General features: G+C 35.5%; 1 protein-coding gene across 9 annotated transcripts in view; it reads right to left on the bottom strand.

The window, feature by feature from the left end:
* KDM6A (lysine (K)-specific demethylase 6A) overlaps positions 1–21,538 on the bottom strand; it is a 153,187-nt gene that overhangs the window by 16,457 nt on the left and 115,192 nt on the right. For 7 of the 9 annotated variants that reach the window (XM_011938662.1, XM_011938664.1, XM_011938663.1 and 4 more), the window contains 9 exons: positions 18,771–18,900; positions 17,099–17,204; positions 16,278–16,483; positions 13,308–13,372; positions 13,159–13,233; positions 12,329–12,477; positions 9,938–10,052; positions 5,980–6,167; positions 5,032–5,173 (listed from right to left, as the gene is read on the bottom strand). In XM_011938662.1, coding sequence (XP_011794052.1) covers positions 5,032–5,173; positions 5,980–6,167; positions 9,938–10,052; positions 12,329–12,477; positions 13,159–13,233; positions 13,308–13,372; positions 16,278–16,483; positions 17,099–17,204; positions 18,771–18,900 — 1,176 coding nt within the window. Of the gene's footprint in view, positions 1–4,900; positions 5,174–5,979; positions 6,168–9,937; positions 10,053–12,328; positions 12,478–13,158; positions 13,234–13,307; positions 13,373–16,277; positions 16,484–17,098; positions 17,205–18,770; positions 18,901–21,538 lie in introns of those variants that run through there. The other 2 variants (XR_001001438.1, XM_011938669.1) reach the window with 2 other exon arrangements.

The raw sequence follows: 21,538 nt of genomic DNA, 5'->3' as shown, positions 1-21,538 counted from the left end.
TATAACAATTACACGGCAAAACTGTGCTTGTGGAAAAAGACCTCCTCCTCTATTTCTGCAACAATTTAGTCTCCATGCTCTCCTGTTATCTAGCTCACCTATTTCTTTTTCTTAAACAGGCATATCCCCCACAAAGTGCTACCCCTAACTTTTTCTTTCCTTTTCCTCTCAAGACAGTCACAAACTCCTAGGTAGATGACTCCCTAGTCAGCTTCTTCTAAATAGCTCTATCCAACTCTTTTACTGGCTCCCCAAACTTGTCCCCAAATGAAGTCATGTGCCATAGATTCACTCAAGCACTTTCACAGACAGATAGGGGTCTAAATCTTGGCTCTACCTCTAGTCAACTGAATGACCTTGGGATGCTGTGAGAAATAAGTGAGTACAGTCTGGGAAGCACTTTGATCAGTGCTTGGCTAAGTACTAAGCCCGATTTATTAACTAGCAATATTACTAAACCATCTAAGTATCTAGACTTAAAAGCCAAAGAATCTTTGATTCACTCCTTCCTCTTACTATCCAAAAGTTTGCTCTATTTAATAGCTAGAAACACCTTTATGAAACCTAAATTAGATCATATTAATTAAAAACCCACCAAGAGCTCTCCAACAGAAGAAAGTCTTAAGTTTGGTACACAAAGCATAATCGGCTTCTAACCAACTTTTACAACTATATCTTATTCTACTACTCATCACACATTGCGCTCAAGCCAAAACATACCACCAATTATTGTCAATAAACATATAGCAGTTGTATCGTATATACATTTAAGCTCACGCAAATGCACAGCAGGGAGGGTAATCAGGAGGGAGGGCAAAAAAGGGAGGCATGGGGGAGAGAATGACAGCAGGAGGAAGAGAACATGAGTTGGAGTATACATTTGCTATTCTTCTCCAGAGTTCCTCTGAGCCTTTCAGAATTACCATGTTGAGCATGACTTTAGTGGTTGAAGACTAGAGTTATTCATACAACATGGCCTCTCTACATAAGCCAACTATTTGCCTGGCGCTCAAGTGAAGAAAAGGGATTTACTCCTTCACTGGACGAAAAACTGTGCTGGACTTAAGGAGATATGCTAAGTAGGCTATTTTATGGATGAACTGGGGCATCTTTCTGATGGTGCAAGAGTCTGGTTTTAAGCTGGCTTAAGTGCTATTCCTTTCTCTTCTCCCTGCCTCCTCATTTTCACCCATCACACAAAATACATTCTTCCCCAGAATACACAGTTTTTTTTTAAAAAAAAACCTCTCTGACTCCTTGGGCTGGAAACTTCAGTGGATCTATCACCGAATTTCTTTCAATCTATTTTATTTAATTGCACTAAGAAAGGACCTATACCATGTATTTATAAACCCTAAGAGCCTAGCCTAGAGCCTTGTATACAATAAGCAAAGACTCATTAAATCAAAGAAAGGGCGGTGGCTCACACCTGTAATCCCAGCACTTTGGGAGGCCGAGGCGGGCGGATCACGAGGTCAGGAGATCAAGACCATCCTGGCCAACACGATGAAACCCCGTCTCTACTAAAAATACAAAAAATTAGCCGGGTGTAGCGGTGGGCACCTGTAGTCCCAGCTACTCAGGAGGCTGAGACAGGAGAATGGCGTGAATCCAGGGGGCAGAGTTTGGAGTGAGCCGAGATCGCGCCACTGCACTCCAGTCTGGGTGATAGAGCGAGACTCCATCTCAAAAATAAATAAATAAATAAATAAAAAACAAAGAAAGGGAGCCATGTTGGCTGCTGAAAAGTACATTTTTGGCAATGGCTCAATGACAATTATTTCAAAAAGGGAGGCTTATAAAGCAAGGCCTAGGGGTCTAGACTTGTGGTTAACATTTTCAATTGGTGCGTCAATAGGTACTCAAGCTGGGAGGAGAACTGCTAATATCACGAAGAATACAATCAAGATTTAAATAATTAGACATTTTGTAGTATAGGGCAAAATGGAGTATAGATAAGAATGTAAGTGCATCTAGGTTAAAAAAAAAAAAAGAAATAAACAGTATCACTATAAATTATGAAAAACACCCAAATTTTGTATGTCTGACCTCAACACAAGATAACTTTATAACAACATAAATGTCGATACCTCAACATTTTAAATATTGAGAGGAACAATGATAAACTGGAAGGAGTCTCAAAGGATAACAAGAATATTGAGGGTGGGGTAGGGAATGGAAAAGATGATAGAGGTGACTAATGTTTAAATTAATGACAATCACACAACAAGAAGAAAAGACTATGGGTAAGTTTTCCTTGGTTCCTTTCTCCCTCTCACCCAACCACCTAATTTATGAACAAGTTCTATGAGCTTTAGCTCCACAAGACTCCCTAGTTTGACCCCTCTCTCTATTTTTACAGGGAAATCTCTGTCCAGGTTGGTCTGTACTGTTACAATTGCCTCCTAATTTGTCCTCCCTACTTCTAAGCTTACCCCTTGGAACCCATTCCACACAAAGCAACTAGATCCATTTTCTTTTCTTTTTTTTTTGAGACAAGTATCGCTCTTTCACCCAGACTGGAGTGAAGTGGGGCCATCTTGGCTCACTACAACCCCTGCCCCACCACCGCCGCTGCCTCAGCCTCCAGAGTAGCTGGGATTACAGGCACCCATCACCATGCCTGACTAATTTTTGTATTTTTAGTAGAGATAGGGTTTCACCAAGTTGGCCAGGCTGGTCTCAAACTCCCGATCTCAAGTGATCTGGCTTACCTCGGCCTCCCAAAGTGCTAGGATTATAGGCATGAGCCACTGCGCCCAGCCACTAGATCCATTTTCTAAATTTAAAGTGAAACCTATTCCTTTCCTGCTTAAAATCCTCTATGGCAAGCTGTAACACCTATAATTAATATATAAACTTCTTACCATGTCCAGAAAGCCCATGAACGATCTCGTTCCTGCTTGCTTAGTTAAGTTTATCGCCATCACTCTTCCTCTCATTCAGCTATAGTCACCCTGACCTTTTTGTCCCATAAACATGCCAAAGTTATTCCCAATTTAGCCTTCACCTGTTCTCTGTATATGGAAGGTTCTACCCATAGATCTCTGTGTAGCTGATTTCACCTCATTATTCAGGGCTAAGCAGAAAACTCACATTCTCAGACCCGTTAAGCAAAAGGAGCACTCTGACCTTCCCTCCTCCCAAATATTATTGTATTTTATCTTATTCATATAAATAAATTATACTGGGGGTTTCTTTCTTGTCCTACTAGAATTTAAGTCTCCAGAGGACAGGAATTTCATCTTAAACATTGGTATGTCTATCAACAGTGTCTGGCATAGAGTTAGTTTTCAAACATTTGTTGAATGGGATTTATTCTGCATAAATCCTAAATATACTCAGGAAATCGGGACCAAATGACAGGTAGACTTTAGGTTATTCTGTGAACAACTTGCAAGAATTATAGTGAGGTGAAAGTAATGTTTAAGAAGTCACTGGATGATCACAAATTATGAATACAGATAAGATTACTATATTAAGTAGGAGCTGATTAAGTGACCTGAAAATCCTTTCCAATTATAAAATCCTAATCTACTCATAATGTAATGAGTTACTTTCAGTCTATATAGCTGTTAGATAAATGGCTTCTATATTGAACTACTTTTAAGTGATCTGACTTAGCATCTAGTTTATGACTACCTCCAACTTACTAAACACCTTTAGTGACTTTAGGTCACTTTTGTTTCAAAAAATAACACTGAACTTGCTATTCAGGGTAAAGTACCATTCTGATGTATAACAGGATAAATGGAGAGACAATTCCCCGCCCCACTATAAATTATATTTATGGAAAGTATGGTATGTAAGATCCAATGTTCTAAAGAATTTGTATATTACTCGCTGTAATTTGGTTTTTGGTCCTTTTTGTCTCCCCTACCCTTTTACCTATAACTAGATAAAATGGTGCAACTGAGAAAAGACTGTCATAAAATAATTCATTAGGCATATTGCCTTGGCCACACAACCTTTGTTTAAATAAAAGTTTGGATCTAGATTTGAAATCATTTTAACAAACCAGGACTACTTTCAGAAGACAGCATTTTGAAAACAACACATGCTGACCAAATTATCTGCAGGAGAAATACTTAATGTAAACACTATTTTAACAAAGACTAAGACAAAGTTATTTAATCAATGAATATAAAGCAGTGTATCCCAAAATGAGCTTTTGAGAAAACTAATTCTTCAAAAGATACTGGTCAAATAAGTTTGGGAAATACTGTACACTGTAACTCTTCTCCCTCATTCACAAATTACATTAACATGTACAGTATCTAAAATATTTTACAAAAAATAAATAAAAATAAAGGACTTGTCCACTTGCTGAACTTTAATCTATCATTTCCCATATTTCCTTAGCCAGAATTTCCCACCTTTTGGGGACAGAGCTAGTAGTGGAAAACACAGTTTAGGGAAACACTGCTATATAGCACTGTTTGAAAATAGTACCTCTAAATAGATTTACAAAATGGCTAAGATAGAAACTGTGAAAACAAATGTGAAGCTTACTGGTACATATGTATTCAAACTAGGGTCCTAGATAAGAATTTACATAACTTATACTAAATTTTTTAAGTAGCTCAGAAAAGAGACACTTTAAAAGATAGATGATTTAATTAAAAATTTAAAAATTAGCATTTTAGTCAAATCCCTATATTAACTGCTAATTTGTCTGTGACAACAAATATTCTGTGATGCCATTTTCCCCTCAAGTTACTAATGGTAGATTTTCAATATTAAAACTAAAGTTATCCTGGGATATCAGGTGGTTCAGAGGGAAATGGGAAGGAAGCACAGGTTTGTGACTCTACTGATTTATAATCATATGTTTCTTTTTTTCCTTTCTGTACCATAGTGGGCTAGTTGCAAGGGAAAAATGTTTTTAACATGTGGATTCTCATATTACATTCTGCTAGACTTCTGGACCACTTTGCTTTGATGTCAACATAATTCTAAGGGAGAAAAAAAACTTAATAGTTAACACTCCCCAAAAAGAGAGGGACTACAGCAGTTTTAGAAAAGACTTACTTAATCATTTCAAAAAGCTTTGGATCTGAGACCTTGATATTTCGTGCCATATTCCAGGAAAGATGAACCATGGGTACTATTGACTTCACACTTTGCAATTTGTTCCATTCGTACCGTTCCACTGCCAATTTATACTGGCAGGCTAGGAAAAAAAAAACAGTTATAAAGCAACCCAAAGTACCAAAAGATATGAAGATAACCATTATCACCTGCTCAGGTGATATCTTCAACATCAATTCTGAAAAACCTCAAAACACTATAAAAATAATTTTTATGCTTTATGATAATTACAATAGTAATAATATTAGCAATCATATAAAGAGCACTTCCTATGACTATATGCCAAGCATTGTGTTATTTTTAGTTTTACCCATTATCTCATTTATGATCTTCACCATCACCTTATTAATTTCATTACTTCCATTATACAGATGAAGAAATCGAGGACCAGAGAGGTTAAATAACTTGCCCAAAGTTACAAGAGCCAGATCCTGGTCCTAATCCAGGTCTTTTTGGCTCTAAACTCCATATTCTTAACCTTAAGTGAGTACTGCCTGAAGGCAGACGTAATTCAAACAGATTTTGACATTACAGAGCTATTCATATGAAATACTAGATTTTTTTTAATGTGAAAGAATAAATTTTCTACTTTGTTTTCTCTCATAAGGGATTTTTTTTTTAAATAAAATAAAACCAAGCACTCTAAAAATTATTATTATACCCTTCATGTATATTAAAGCCATAAACCTGTTTTTTGCTAATATCTACGCTCTTAGATTTCCATTTGTTAACTTGAATTTAATTTATTGTACTACAAATTGCAATTCTATGCAAGGAGACATTCTTCTTACACCTTTTAGTAAGTTATATTTCAAGAAAAAAGGAACAGACCTATTGGATATAATCCTCTATAAATTAACTTTTTTTTAAGCATATTCTTTATAATACCTGTAAGTGGACCAACATTCCAAGCAATGTTGTTGCACCAGCCAATAGCCTGAACCCAATGAACAGTGCCTGCATTTATCCAGACCAAATCTCCAGGTCGCTGAATAAACCTATACACTGGAACATTTGCTTCATAAAGATCTTCTAGGTTGGGCCACCAAGAACCCATTAGGAAATTCAAATTATTTCTGAAATAAGAAGAAAATAATGTAAATGGATCAACTATATTAAGAAGCTCCTAGTAAGACTGGAAGAAAACATCAAAAATTTTTTTAATGAACACTTGTTCATTTTATTGAAACGTAATTGCTTGTGCCAAAAGATTTGCTGTATGTATATAAAGAGTGTGTAATTATGGTTGAGTACTAAATTACTAAAGATCAGTGTTACCATATTTTTTTTTTTTTTTTTTTTGAGACCAAGTCTTGCTCTGTTACTTGGGTGGGAGTGCAGTGGCTCCATCTAGGCTCACTGCAACCTCCGCCTCCCGGGCTCAAGCAATTCTCCTGCCTCAGCCTCCGGAGTAACTGGGATTACAGGCGCCTGCCACCACGCCTGGCTAATTTTGTATTTTCAGTAGAGACGGGGTTTCACCAGGTTGGCCAAGCTGGTCTCGAACTCCTGACCTCAGGAGATCCACCTGCTTTGGCCTCCCAAAGTGCTGGGATTACAGGCATTATAATACCTGTAGTAAGTGAACCGGCCCAGTATTACCATCTTAAATTGATTTTTCAAAGATCCAAATGAAATCCAAAGCTACTTTCAAGTAATACATAAGTTAACTTTTAATTTCATATCAACAAAGACTATTTTTGACTGAAGCCTTCTGCTTGGAGCACCTAGAAATCCCTAAAAGGTAAACGGAAGGTAGAGTTGACATCAAGTCATTTAAATCCATAAACAGGAACACTGTGGCAGTACAAGTACCAGGAATTTCCCTTAATTTCAGAGGAAAAGGAGACTGGATGTCAGACTCCACATAGTTTTGATGATTAGCTGATTAAAACTACGCAGTTCAAGACAACTATCAAAAACAAACAATCATGCACATGCACAAATAATCACAACTACTACTACCAATATACTTTGGAAACATTCCATAGATCATATTATTAAGCTTTTATTTTAATATCTGGCTTCTTATTCTCCATCATGATATGAAGTTCTTTTTAAACCACATAGCCACTTTTCCCATAAAAGAACTTTATAAAATTGAATTAACTACTTCAAATTTCATATTTTGGGGAAAGAAAAACTTACACAATAAAAATGTTCCTTTTCGTAAGATCTAAGAAATAATCTTACTTTATTTGTCTTGTGCTATAGCACATGAGAAAGTATACAATTGTTTTTACTGGTTTAAATTTAATTTTTTATCTAGATCAAGTGTTGGCAAACTATGGTCCATGAGCCAAATTCAGACCACTGCCTGTTTCTATAAATAAAACTTATTAGAATACAGCTATGTCCGTTCACTTACGTACTATCTCTGACTGTGTCTGTTACAATGACACAGTTGTGACAGACAGCGTATGATCTGCAAAGCCGAAAATATTATCTGGTCCTTTATGGAAAATAAATTACCAAACTATGATCTAGGAAGAACTTTAGTCTCTCTTTTTCTCTCTTGAAAAATGCAAGGCTACTCTCGAAAGTTTAGACTAGAGTGAAAATGGTAGCCTAACTGTGAAGAGATAAGGATGGGCTTATTGTGTGTGACAAGGCCAAGTAGATACAGTCCAGAAAAAGTTGCCTATAAAGCAAAAAATGGCTATAAACACAAATCCTAGCCTTATTTCACCCATGTATTGTCATTACAAAATTAGAGAAAATTTTTTATCCAAAAAGCAAGTAATCCCAAATAGAACCCCCCCCGCCCAAAAAATCAAACTTACCAAAAAGCATGCATCGTTTTAATCATATATTCAAAAGAATGGTTATTTCAAGACAGGTATTATTTAAAGCCATAAAATAAACTACAGATACAGTACATAGTCACTATCAAAAGCAACAATCTTTATGTGAAACAAAATTACAGCGAAACGCTGAAGAAGCAAGTACTACTTTCACAACTGAGTTATTAAATTTACCTAACCCTTCCTACTAACTTGATATTTTTATTATTATCCCTAAGCTCAAGCTTTTTGGATGTCATCTGCTTATTCTAATTATCTTTTTTTCCCAAGACACCTCTCCATTTAGATAGGAAAAAAAACTACACCCTAAAAATAGCCAGTCCCTACTCAGAAACAATGAATAAGGATTCCTGTATTATAGCTGCAACAATATAGTATTAACTCAAAGTTCAAGAAATAAAAATCTTTCTATAGCACAATGGAGATTTCCCATATAACAATGTTCTTTCTCTGCTGCTACTGGACTGCTGGTCCATAAAAAAAGTACAGATTAAAGTAGATCAGGTTATTTCATCAGTACATTAGAAGCTTTAAAACTCCCTATCTTTGGCTTTCTTACACTGAAGGAAACCAGTATATGAATAGTGAAGACAATATAAGGTAATTATCTCTTGATTTTATATAAGGAAACTGTGGATTAGTATCTTTTTTTGTTTTTTAACTACGATGCACTTCTTACTAAATCCAAATATTTAAGCAAAGATTCTTAAACCAAAGTAAGAAATTATAAGTTAGTATGGGGCTGGGCGTGGTGGCTCATGCCTGTAATCCCAGCACTTTGGGAGGCCAAGGTGGGTGGATCACGAGGTCAGGAGTTCAAGACCAGCCTGGCCAATATGGTGAAACTCTGTCTCTAGTAAAAATACACAAATTAGCAGGGCATGGTGGCACACCCCTGTAATCCCAGCTCCTCAGGAGGCTGAGGCAGGAGAATTGCTTGAACCTGGGAGGCGGAGGTTGCAGTAAGCTGAGATTGTGCCATTGCACTACAGCCTGGGAAACACAGCAAGACTCCGTCTCAAAAAAGGAAAAAATAAACATAAAGAAGTTAGTATGTGGAATACGTGTATAATTAGTTTTCAAAGTAATCTCATATGTAAATGTTTCCTGTGGGGTTTTTTCCCCCTTTAATTGGGGTGGGGGCATAACACCAAATGTGTATATAATGTGTATTTTCATCCTATACTAATTTTCTAATGTTATTACTAAATGAAAATATCAGGTCCTTATATAATAAAGTACTTTCTAGAAAAGAAGAAAGAGAATAAGGTTCTATCTAGACAAATGATCAAATTGAAACCAACTAAAAAAAAAAAATTCCAAAGTATTTTTTAACGCAAGACACAGAAATAAATAAAAGCTATTTCTGAGATCTTAAGGAAAGGAACTATCCAATTCTTTCAACTAGAGAAAACAAAATCTGGGCTGATGTGGTGGATCACGCCTGTAATCCAGCACTGTAGGAGGCCCAGGCAGGTGGATCGCCTGAGCTCAGGAGTTCAAGAGCAGCCTAGGCAACATGGTGAAACCCCATCTCTATTTAAAAATAAAAAATAAAGTAATAATACATTTTATAAAATTTCTTCCTAGAAAAAGCTGTCAGTTTAAAAAGAATTTATATCATGATATGGCAAAGGGTATTATGGTCAAGCTTGAGTTATTCACAGCCTGTACAGGTGCTCAATAAAGAATTCCTTCTACTTCCTAAAACCATTTATAACAAAACAATTTTTCTTGGAATACACACCTTTCAAATGAATAAGTATGCATCATTTTAAAAATTAACTAATAACTCAACTTTTCTATCTTCTTAAATTCATGGGTACTACTATTGCATGAAGTTGTTTCATGGCATCTTTCTTAAAGTATTTCCAATAACACAAAATATGAGGTTTGGAATCAAATAATTTAAACTGAATTCTCTGCTGAATGGTAAGTGAATACTGGCAATGTATCCATTAGGATAACCAGCTTGATAAGTTGTCCTTTACAATTACTGCTTTCTAGTACGTGTTTTAAGAAAATTTACTTTGGAAACCTACTTTTCACAGAAGTCATTCAGAACACCCCAGTAACCTTCAGGAACAACAAACCATTCACAGTCACCTGGGCCAATATTTATGTTAACTGAACAGAAGTTGTTATTTTCTTGATGACCTGAAATGTGAAAAGAAAAAAAATTGGAGCTCCAGTGGCGCAATCGGTTAGCACACGGTACTTATACAGAAAAAAATTAATCTTCACACTATAAGTTTATAGAAAAATGGATCTTTGGAAACAAAACCTTACAAATGCTCAACAGAGAACACTGTAGTAGTATTTAGTTCTTCATCATTGTAGCATTTTTGTGTCAACTCCTAACATACTCAGTAAGAGCTTCTGTGATAGGTAGTATAATCATGGTTAAGAGATTAGGCTCTGGAGCCAGGCTCCTTGGCTTAGTCATTACATGAACCTGGGCAAGTTGGTAAACCATTCTGACTCAGTTTCCCTGTATGTAAGAACAGATAATAATAATCTCTATAAATTGTTGGGCTGTTTTGAAGATTGATAAACTAATGAATGCATAAAACAGTGCCTAATACAGATGCTCCTCGACTTACAGATGGGACTACATCCTGATAAACCCATAGTAAGCTGAAAAATACCTTACGTTCAAAATGCATTTAATACTCTGATAAACCCACCATAAAGTCCAAAAGTGAGAAGTTACACCATTTCAACTCAGGGACCATCTGTATACAGTAAACAATAAATATTAGCTATTATAGATACCATTACCATTTCTTTCCTTATGAACTAATCTCCAGGAACAGTGTTTACCCCATAACAAGGTACTCAAAATAATGTTTTTTGCCCAACATTTATATCAGGGTCCAATGATAGAGTACAGAGTAGAATATAGTTCTTCCATCGTTTATTCCAGAACTCTTTGCACTTTAAACTATGGATAAAATAGGACAGAACTGGGCTTCTAATGGTCTGAGGATAACAATTATAACCAATAGTTCTAATCCTGGCTGTGTATTACAATCCTCTGGGGACCTCAGTTAAAAACCAACCCACCCACCCACCCACATGCATGGATCTGAATCCTAGAGATTAATTAATTACATATTTTTTTAAAAGCTACCAGGTGTGGTGACTCAAGCCTATAATCCCAGCACTTTGGGAGGTCCAGAGGGAAGGATAACTTGAAGTCATTATGTGAACCTCAAAACAATTAGCCAGGCATGGTGGCATGCACTTGTAGTCCTAGCTACTTGGGAGGCTGAGGCAGGAGAATTACTTGAGCCCAGGAGTTAAACAAGATTACAGTGAGCTATGATCACATCACTGCACTCCAGCCTGGGTGACATACCAAGACCCTGTCTCTTAAAAAAAAAAAAAAAGAAAGAAAAAGAAAAAGAAACAAAGGACCAGGAGAATCAAATCAGCAGCCGGGATGGGGAACCACTGACCCATTTTACCCAGAAGCAAGCACAGCCCTATTTTCAAACAATTCTTAAGCACGACTCAGTAAGAATGTGAACAAAGAAGGAAGCAGTCTGGTTTTCAAACCATGGCTGCATCAAGTAGCAAAGAGAAGCACCTGAGGGAGACCTGCAGCTCACAGTATATTGGTACAGTTGAACTGGTTATCAACAGTATCTCTTCTAACTGATCAGTGCTGGGATTGTAACAACTGTTAAATATTTTGAATATCACCCTGTGAAATCTCATGTTAATGCAAAGGAGCACAAAGAAGATAGTACTTCAGTATTGGATAGAAAATTTAAGTCTAAAAACAATGTAATTCACTTTACAAATGAAGAAAAAGACCTAAAGAAGAAATGTAACTTGTCAAAAGTGAGAAGCCTAATTAGTGGCAAAGTCTAGACTAGTTATTAGAATGAGTCTAGTAATGTCTCCACATCATGAAGTTATTTTTAAACTGTGAGTTGTGATCCACTTGGAAAACTGCAACCTACACTTTATTTTTTAAATGAAACAGAATGGAATTGACTGGAAAACATACTGTTCGATAAAACTGCTGCTGTATACATACATGTGCATTCGGTTACATATAAAACATACTTTTTATTGTCACTTGGGTTAAAAGAAAAATTAAAAAACACTGCACCCCATCACTCTCTGCAACAGATGGGAATGACAACAGAGTCTTCAGGCCAAAAGAACTTATTTCCCAGTGGTGCTCCAATGACCCCTTTCCAGATTAAATTGTTATAATGTTTCTGGGCTATTACACTAAAAAAAGATAATGAAAAGGGGAAAATCTTAATCTGAGCCCAGTTAAAAAGTCTAACATTATAACAGGAACAACTCTTTCAGTTTTATTCATTATAAATGACAAGATCCTGGCTGTCTTTGCATGTTTCATATTTTGATTTTGTTTTCAATTTTAACAAGGTATGTGAGTTCATACAAATTACCTGGTGTTCTGCTCCCTGGAACTTTCATATATAGTTGAACTGTGTTCATGCCCAGTATGGTATGACCAACATGGCTTAGAAGATTTCCTGCTGATACGACACGCACAAAAGCAGGAAGTTTAGTCAGCTCATGTAGCTGCAACTTCCACCTGCAATAAAATAACACATCGAAAGTGAAACTCTGCTACAAGTATCTGTGGAAGTTTACCATTTCTTCAAAACTCTTGGGTTCCAATCAGAAAAACAATTAGGTCTATAAATATTTTACTTTTCCATAGGAAAAAGCTTAAATTTTTAAATTTTTCCAAAGAATACTTCCCAACAAAAATAGGCATAAAAATTACTGACCAAGTAAATAAAAGAAAAAATACTAACAGTTGTACAATTATACTTTATAAATACATTTTCATGTAACTATTTCATATAATTAAAAATATAATTTTGTGATTACATAATTAGCATATAGTCAGTCTTGATGAAAAACTGTAGAAAAGTTTTAGGTAAAAAAAAAAAATCTGGCAAGGTGCAGTGGCTCACAACTGTAATCCCAACACTTTGGAAGGCTGAGGTGGGAGGATCCCTTGAGCCCAGGAGTTCTACACAAGCCTGGGCAACACAGTGAGACTCCATCTCTATTTTTGAAAAAAAAAAAAAAAAAAATTTAAATTTCAACTGTAAAATACAGCAGAAAAAGTTTAGCTTAAATTCATGTCAACTTAAAAAAAAAAAAGAAAATAAATGAAACAGAAGAGGAAATTGTAGAGAATTCCCAATCTAGCACAGGATAACTCTTTGCATCAGTTCACAGAAATATTACTACAAGGACTTACTTTTTGTCATCAGATAGGTCAATATTGGTCCCAAACTTTATGGTTTTAAAGGGTCCTTTCCTCCTCCTCCCAGAACTTAAAAAAGAGACACAGGATTAGAAACATGCCTTTTAAAAAGAAATACTAAGTGGACATTAAAAATGACTTACTTATCTGACGATGTAGATTCACTATCTGAGTGGTCTTTATGATGACTTCTTTTTTCATTTTCTTCCTATAGATTAAGCAAAAAGCATTCTACTTTAGTGTTGTACAACTGGCAATCCTTTCCACCATACAACTGAAAAAAAAAATTCATATCTAGATTGAATAGTATTATTTGTGTTTTGAAACTAAGTTTCATGTTTTTAATATTTTGAGACACGGTTTGACTCCTGTTGCCCAGGCTGGAGTGCAGTGGTGTGATCCCGGCTCACTGCAACCTCCTCCTCCTGGGCTCAAACGATTCTCCTGCCTCAGCCTCCTGAGTAGCTGGGACTATAGGTGCGCATGACCATGCCCAGCTAATTTTTGTATTTTTGGTAGAGACGGGGTTTTGCCATGTTGCCCAGGCTAGTATCAAACTCCTGCGCTCAAGCTGTCTACTGGCCCCAGCCTCCCAAAGTGCTGGGATTACAGGCGTGAATCATCACGCCTGGCCTTGAAACTAAGTTTCTATAGGCCTCTTACACATGAAAATTTCTTCAAACACCACATTAAATTAATAAATACCCAAGAGAAGTCGAATCTCACCGGCATGGTATCCAACTTCCTCCACTAGCCACAACGTTATATTACAGATTCTCATATTTGCCCCATTTTCAAGAGGAGAGAAAACTTGAGTAAAGCTGAAAGGCCTAGGACATCCCAATCTTGATTATAAATGATATAAGCTAGCAGAGGTGTGTGCATGTGTACACAACTATATATGTGTAAGAGTAGAAGGTAAGATACTTTTTATTCTTGATTATGAACAAAGGAAAAGTTCTTCCAGGGGGTATTTATTCCACAAAGAATTATACACAAATGACAAAATGTTTCTGACATTGGTAATTCAAGTGCTGGATAAATACAGGTATTTTTCAATGCAAATATTACTTTTATTTACAACTCCTGAGTCACGGACATGGTATCTGTTAACACTGTTTTATGATTTCTAAGTTAGCAATACTTCTGACCTTTGGCTTCCATTCCTTTAAATGTATAGTGTCTGAACATTTGTCAAACTTTTCACATGTAATGGTCCATGTCTTAAAGCATACTAAAAAACCCCATGCTGGCCGGGCGCAGTGGCTCACGCCTGCAATCCCAGAACTTTGGGAAGCCGAGGTGGGCAGACCACCTGAGGTTGGGAGTTCGAAACCACCCTGACCAACATGGAGAAACACTGTCTCTACTAAAAATACAAAATTAGCTGCATGTGGTGGCACATGCCTGTAATCCCAGCTACTCGGGAGGCTGAGGCAGGAGAATTGCTTGAACCCGGGAGGCAGAGGTTGCAGTGAACCGAGATCATGCTATTGCACTCCAGTCTGGGCAACAAGAGCGAAACTTCGTCTCAAAAAAATAACAAAAAACCCCCATACTTTCTTTGGTTATGGAACCCTCCCCATTTAAATAGACTGCCTCTTACTATCTTTGCTTTTCAACTCTTCCTCCAAATTTTCCTTTGATGATCTCTGACTCCTTCGTACTACTTATTCTATCCTGACTATAATATTAGCAGGTACTTGAAGTCTCTTGAAAGTTTGAACTACAGATTTATATGGACAACGAATTCACTGGAACTCAGTAAAGTCACAGGATAGTTTTTACTGGATGAATTTCTTTGTAGTATATAGGGAGTGGCAAGTGGGAAAGGAAGACAAATACACAATTTACAGGTAGAAATGCTATCTTGATTGAAAATATGAGTTGGCAGAATTTTAAACAGAGACAACAAGCAAATCTAATGAATCACAAATTAAAGACTTTCAGCCACATACTATCAGTGGTAGGATATGTGAAGAACAAACAACTTAGTGCAGACAAGTATTTGAGTAATACATTTAATAAACCCATTTATTTGGATGTATTATGTTCACTTTGTAGGAGAATTCACAAAGTTCTCATTATAGTGCTAGAGGATTTTTGTAATGCTTCAGTGCTGAAAGGGCTATATGGGTCTTTTAATAATAATAATCCTCTGATTTTTATATTTTTGTTTTTTTAATTTCCTCCTTCAGTTTTCTCTTACAGCCTAGGATTGGTAAGAAGAACACTAATGTTTCCTGCAGGAGTTGTCTATGAGATAACACTAATCTGGCAGAAGGAAAAAAAGGGAAGACAAGACGGGATTTTGCAAGCATAAAATAAACCTGAGACTTAGTTTATCCTCTAAATTAGTGGTTCTCAACCAGGAGTGAATGTGCCCTTCAGGGGACATTTGACATATCTGGAGATATTTTTGAGAAGCCAGAGATGCTAATAAATACCGTGCAAGGTGCAAGACAGTCCCCCCACAATCAAGAATTATCCAGTCCAAAATGTCAATACTACGGAAGTTAAGAAACCCTGCTCTAAAAAAAGTATCCCAGAAATGAAGGAGATATTTCACTAGACAGTAATTCTATTTCCCCATGATGATATTTACTTCATGAACCCATGGGTTTGTTTAGACTTTACTAAAAGCAAACTGAGGGTGGGCGTGGTGGCTCACGCCTGTAATCCCAGCAGTTTGGGAGAGGCCGAGGTAGGTGAATCACTTGAGGTCAGGAGTTCTAGAGCAGCCTGGCCAACATGGTGAAACCCAGTTTCTACTGAAAATGCAAAAAAGTTAGCTGGGCGTGGTGGCACGTGCCTGTAATCCCAGCTACTCGGGAGTCTGAGGCAGGAGAATCGCTTGAATCTGGGAGGTAGAGGTTGCAGTGAGCCAAGATCGTGCCACTGCACTCTAGCCTGGGCGACAGAGGGAGACTCCGTCTCAAAATACATACATACATACATACATACATACCTACAAGAAAACTGGATAGCACTTACAAAGTATTTTATGTAACATAAAATGATGAGATGCATATAAAAGTAATGTGTCCTTTCAAAACTCCAAAGTAAAATCATCTTTAAAGTCCTAAAATAATCTTTAGGATACAAATACTTACTCTCAATGATTCCTGGAATGAGGAGGCCTGGTACTGTGCATATTTAGCAATTGTAGTATGAGATCTATTACTTTCACAATGCCAGATTTTCTTTGTTCCAGTGGGATCCCAGTTTTCATCTGCTGGCTGCAACAACTGTGTCCTCACTTCTACCATATGTTCATTGTTAGCTTCCACCAAAGTTTTAGTAGAGAAAAGTCCCAGGTCTTCATGAATACATAAATGTAGTTAAAAAATGAAAATTATATTTGGGATAATATTTTAAGTGCTTGTATTTTTTTAAAGGAAGAAGGTAAAGCATTTTATGGTACTGTATCCAGTTCCCATAAAAAAACTAGGGCCTCTGCACAACCTGAGCTACGTGCCAAGTTTGCAGAACCATTAGCTGAAGCCTTGAATATAACTGCTATGTTATCCCATCCGAGAAAGAATTAAGTGTGCAAGGACTGAAATTTCATTTATTTATTTATTTTCTGCAGATGCCAGGAAATACTTATGGGACTACAGTATTTATTAGTAGCATCAAATTTCACCTACATTTTATAATCAATTTTTTTCTATTAACCTAAATCACAATTATGTAAATGGACCCAAATAATAGCTAAATTTAAAAACCACCACAGAATTGCCAGTAACCAGTATCACCAACAATATATTCACATCATGGATTAAAGAAGTGATATACACACATACTCTCTCTCATTCTTAGTACTAAAAAAAATTAAAATACAAAAAAAAAAAAAAGTTTCTGCCAGTGCTTGAAAAGTTAAAAGATAGCGAAAGAAATAGACAAACTTTTTCCTTTTTAATTTAAGGCTTACCTAACTTAAGAGCTCCAGCAAGGCCACGTATTACTGTAACAGGGTTGTTCGGATTTGTACAAAATTGATGTAATGGAGGAAAGAAAGCATCACGTTTATTTTCCAACTGTAAAATTAAAATATGTGGTTAGATCTCAGGAAAACAGAGCTTTTATTTAAATATTATGCTCCAAATTAATATTATTTTTCACAATTTAAATAATGCATTTTATGGGGTGCTATTTCTATTTGACAGTATCTTATCACTACGACTTTTGATTCTAGTTTTAATTAGATAATAACCACATACATTTCTCCTGTCCATTTTATCATGACAAAAATATGTAGGAGAAATGAAACTGCAATTAAACTTCAAAATCAAAGTGTTTCAAACATTATTCAGTCTTAAAATGAAAGGACAATCCTGATACATGCTGCAACGTGGATGAACCTTGAGGACATTATGTTAAGTGAAATAAGCCAGTCACAAAAAGACAAATATTGTATGGTTCCACTTACATGAGTTATCTAGAATAGTCAGATTTATAGAAACAGAAAGTAGAATGGTAGTTGCCAGGGGCTTGGAGGAGGGAGAAATGGGGAGTTGTTCAGTGTGTAGTTCCAGTTTGTCAAGATGAGAAAGTTCTGGAGATTGGTTGGACAACAATGTGAATATGCTTAACAGTACTGAACTGCACACTCAGAAATGGGTAAGATGGTAAATTTTATGCTATGTGTTTTTTAAAAATCACAATAAAGGAGAGGAAAAGAAGAAGAAAAAATTGTGCCTAAACAAATATTATCAAAGAAAGCAGACTGAAGAGGACCCATGAAAGATAAAAACTTAATTTTGCATTTTTTTTTTCTCCTCAGAGCTCACGTTACAAGTTTTTTTTACATGTCTCTCCCAGTGCTTCCCTTACATAGTAAGGGATGAACAACGACTGGTTGGAGGAAGAATTAATATGATAATATTTGGCCTCTAGAGGGCAAAGGGGTTAAATCTATAAAACAAACTCCAGTACCATTTTACAGATGCAAGATCACTATACACATACTACCCTAACTTTATACTTACAAAAAATTTTGATTTGGGACAGAAGCAGGAAAATGAAAGGAAATAGGGTAGGAAGATCTATTTGGAAGAAACAGAAATAGGAATTGCTTTGACTGAACTCTTAACAACTTCGTATATCAGATTTCTATATTTCTGTCAAGTAAAACTAGTATCTACTTTTAAATAGCCTATTAAGTTTTTTTGTGACATATATCTACTATCACACTTACGTTCTCACTTATTTTGAAGGTAGTATCTTTTTTGGGGGGCAGATGTATAAAACAGAATGAATTTAAGGTCCACATAACTAAGTAGAATGCAGATTTAAAACCCAGTTTACCCAAAAAAAGTTACACTTTTAGGTAGCTTTTTCGTAATACTGCTCAAAATTAGAGCAATAAAAAAATATTTCTCATGATTCTAATATCATCACAGTTAATAGCGGAGAAGGTCTTTTAAAAATGCTATTACAAAATCTTTTTGAATATATCTTCCCCCCCCCAAAAAAATACTTAATCTGCTGCCAATAATTGTAATGTTTCCTAAAGGGCATCCATATAAATTTAAAGAAAGATTTTATGAAAGACAGGTAGTTGCAAACACTGTTTTATTTCCAGTCAGTCAATTCAGACTCACGTAAATACTAGGTGTAGGTGGATTCAACTTGTCCTTTGGCAAGGGAGGGTATGGTGAAGATGGTGGTCTTGGAGGTGGACATTTATCCAACAAAATGCTACTGTTAGATAAGCCATTTTTACCTAGATTCCTTAAAAAAAAAAAAGAAGAAGAAGAAGAAGAAGAAGAAGAAGAAGGGATAAATAAATCAGTTGTACGTTTATTCGGAAAACAGAAAAAAAAAAAAAGAATCCTGAATTAAGTCCTAATTAAATTACTAGGCATTTGCACAAGTCCATGAGATATGGGATGTAGATCCATCAGGAAAAACACTAAGAACGATTGTTAATTTCAGCAAAGACTTGATGCTTATATATCCTCCACTGAAGGAAAATAAAAGATATCACAACATATAAATTATTGATGACATTCCTTATTTTGTTTGTAATTTTCCAATTTATTTTCTTCACCTAAACAACAAACATGAACTACAATTTCCTCTCTACCATCACATTATTTTCCATCAATGTTAAAATATTAACTTGACCAAAAAAGTTCTAGATAATAGTAAAAAACAGAATGTCTCTTTTCCTATGTCTCATCTTAGCAATTATAATCAGAATATCTTTGTAACAACTCTCAAACCTGAGATTTTTTCCTTTTACTTAAATCAGAAAAAAATTTCCCGTGCAACTCCTTGACTAATAAAATTCAGCAAGATGCCAATCTAGTAACTTACACAGCAAATTATAGTATTTCTTTTTAAACAAGGGATATAATTGCTATCTACTCTGACACTGTATATAATTATTACTTACTGGTATTTAGGTTGATGAAGGTATCACTCTGTTAAAATTATAAATTCTTAAGATAGGGTAGAATTCCCTAACAATAATTCTTTTAGTGCAAGCAAGAAAGACATTTCCAACGTTTCTACCAAACTTAGAAAATCAACAAGAAATAAATTTGAGCTTTCAAACCACTCCAGGTTAACTAACTTTCGTCACCGAATTATTACAAATTCGAAAGCAATAAATGCATTAAAATATCAAGTACTCTTAACATATTAAATTTCAGGTAATAATTTGAAATTTTCAATTATTCTGGGAAGTCAAAAAACTCAGTAACTTTACTTAAGAAGGAATTAGCTACTTTCATCACAAATTGCTGAATAAAACAGGCTGAATTTATTTTCCTTATCTTGCTACACTGAACAAAGTGTTACCAATTAGCCTGTTTTGGTTGGTACTAATGAAAACTAGGCCTTAAACTTTCACTGCCATAGATTTTTAAGATGTTATACTAAATAGCACCATAGGTGTTACTTTCTTAATTTTTTCAACTATAACTCCAAGTAAAAACAGAAAAAAGTTCATGGCAGGCCTCAAAGGAATGATTTACATTTAAAATAATTGACTTTTAAATGAAAATACATGAAAACATTATTAAACTGAAATTTTACGTTCAGCTAACAATTAAAGTTAAAGGTTGAATAAATTTTCTGTCCAAAACTAGTTTTCAATCTCTCCACAAAGCACATGTGCCTTGTACATTTAAAGACAGATATACACTTAAGCCTTTAGATTTGGGTATAAAATTGCTACCAATTTATGAATTCCATCAAATTTTTGCTTTTAACATGTAGAGAATTTTTGGTGAGACTGGGAAAGAAACAATTCAAGTATTATTATTAAACCAATGCAAGATAAAACAGTTACAATATCTACATAAATAATAGTTTTCATGCTGAATTGTGTATCTGCCACTCTATCGAATATAAGCAAAATATGACTCAGAATACAGAAAATCTGTCTTTTAGGAAAGGAGATGGATATACTACTGTATAGTAAATGGTTACTATTTTGAAGAAATTGAAATATATGAACCATGTATTAAAACTGTGCTATAAAAGAGCGTCTCAAACTAATTAAATGTGGCACCAAAATGTAAGCTTCTACAACATACTGGACACTGAGAGATGAGACTAGAAAACAAGGTTTGACAGATTAGTAGAATTCTGTCTCTACCATTTCTATAGTTCTGTAACAATTAAAAAAGAGAAACGAGAAAGTAAAACAATGGAAAATGTTGTTGCCAATATTTTAAAATAGAAAAGAAAAAGGCGGGGCATGACTAGTACTTTCAGGGAGCTGATAATTCAATCAATTGAATGTTGCAATTACAATTTTAGACATGCAAGAAGAAAAAGTATTATAACTGCCTTTTAATGTATACCACTGACCACTGCAACATTAAGATAAACTAAACAAGAATCAGATTAAAAAATAACCAGCACTTTAAAAACTACATATACGGAAATAAAGGGGTACCCAATAGTGCATACAAGTCATACCTAGAAGTTTCTTACTGTGTTTGAAACGCTGACTACCTGCCTATTAAGGTCAAGTTTCAAACACAAAGGAATTTCCCTGAAGGAACTGATGACATATATAGTGCTCTGCATAGCAAATATAAGCTATTTCCACTTAAAATATATTGACCAATCCCAATGCAAAGGGCAGGGCTGTGGATAACAGGAATAGACTTTATCTTCTGAATGTGTAAATGTCCAACACTGTTTAGAATACCTCAAGCCAAGTAATAAAAATTCCACATAAAAATCCAAAGTGGAGAAAGGAGTTGAAGAAAGAAGCAGATTTTGGACCAAAACAGCATGGTACTGGTACCAAAACAGAGATATAGACCAGTGGAACAGAACAGAGTCCTCAGAAATAATACCACACATCTACAACCATCTGATCTTTGACAAACCTGACAAAAACAAGAAA

Source organism: Colobus angolensis, unplaced genomic scaffold (genome assembly GCF_000951035.1).
Source record: "Colobus angolensis palliatus isolate OR3802 unplaced genomic scaffold, Cang.pa_1.0 Scaffold176, whole genome shotgun sequence".
Lineage (NCBI taxonomy): Eukaryota > Metazoa > Chordata > Mammalia > Primates > Cercopithecidae > Colobus > Colobus angolensis.
This window is presented reverse-complemented; position numbering and strand designations above follow the sequence as displayed.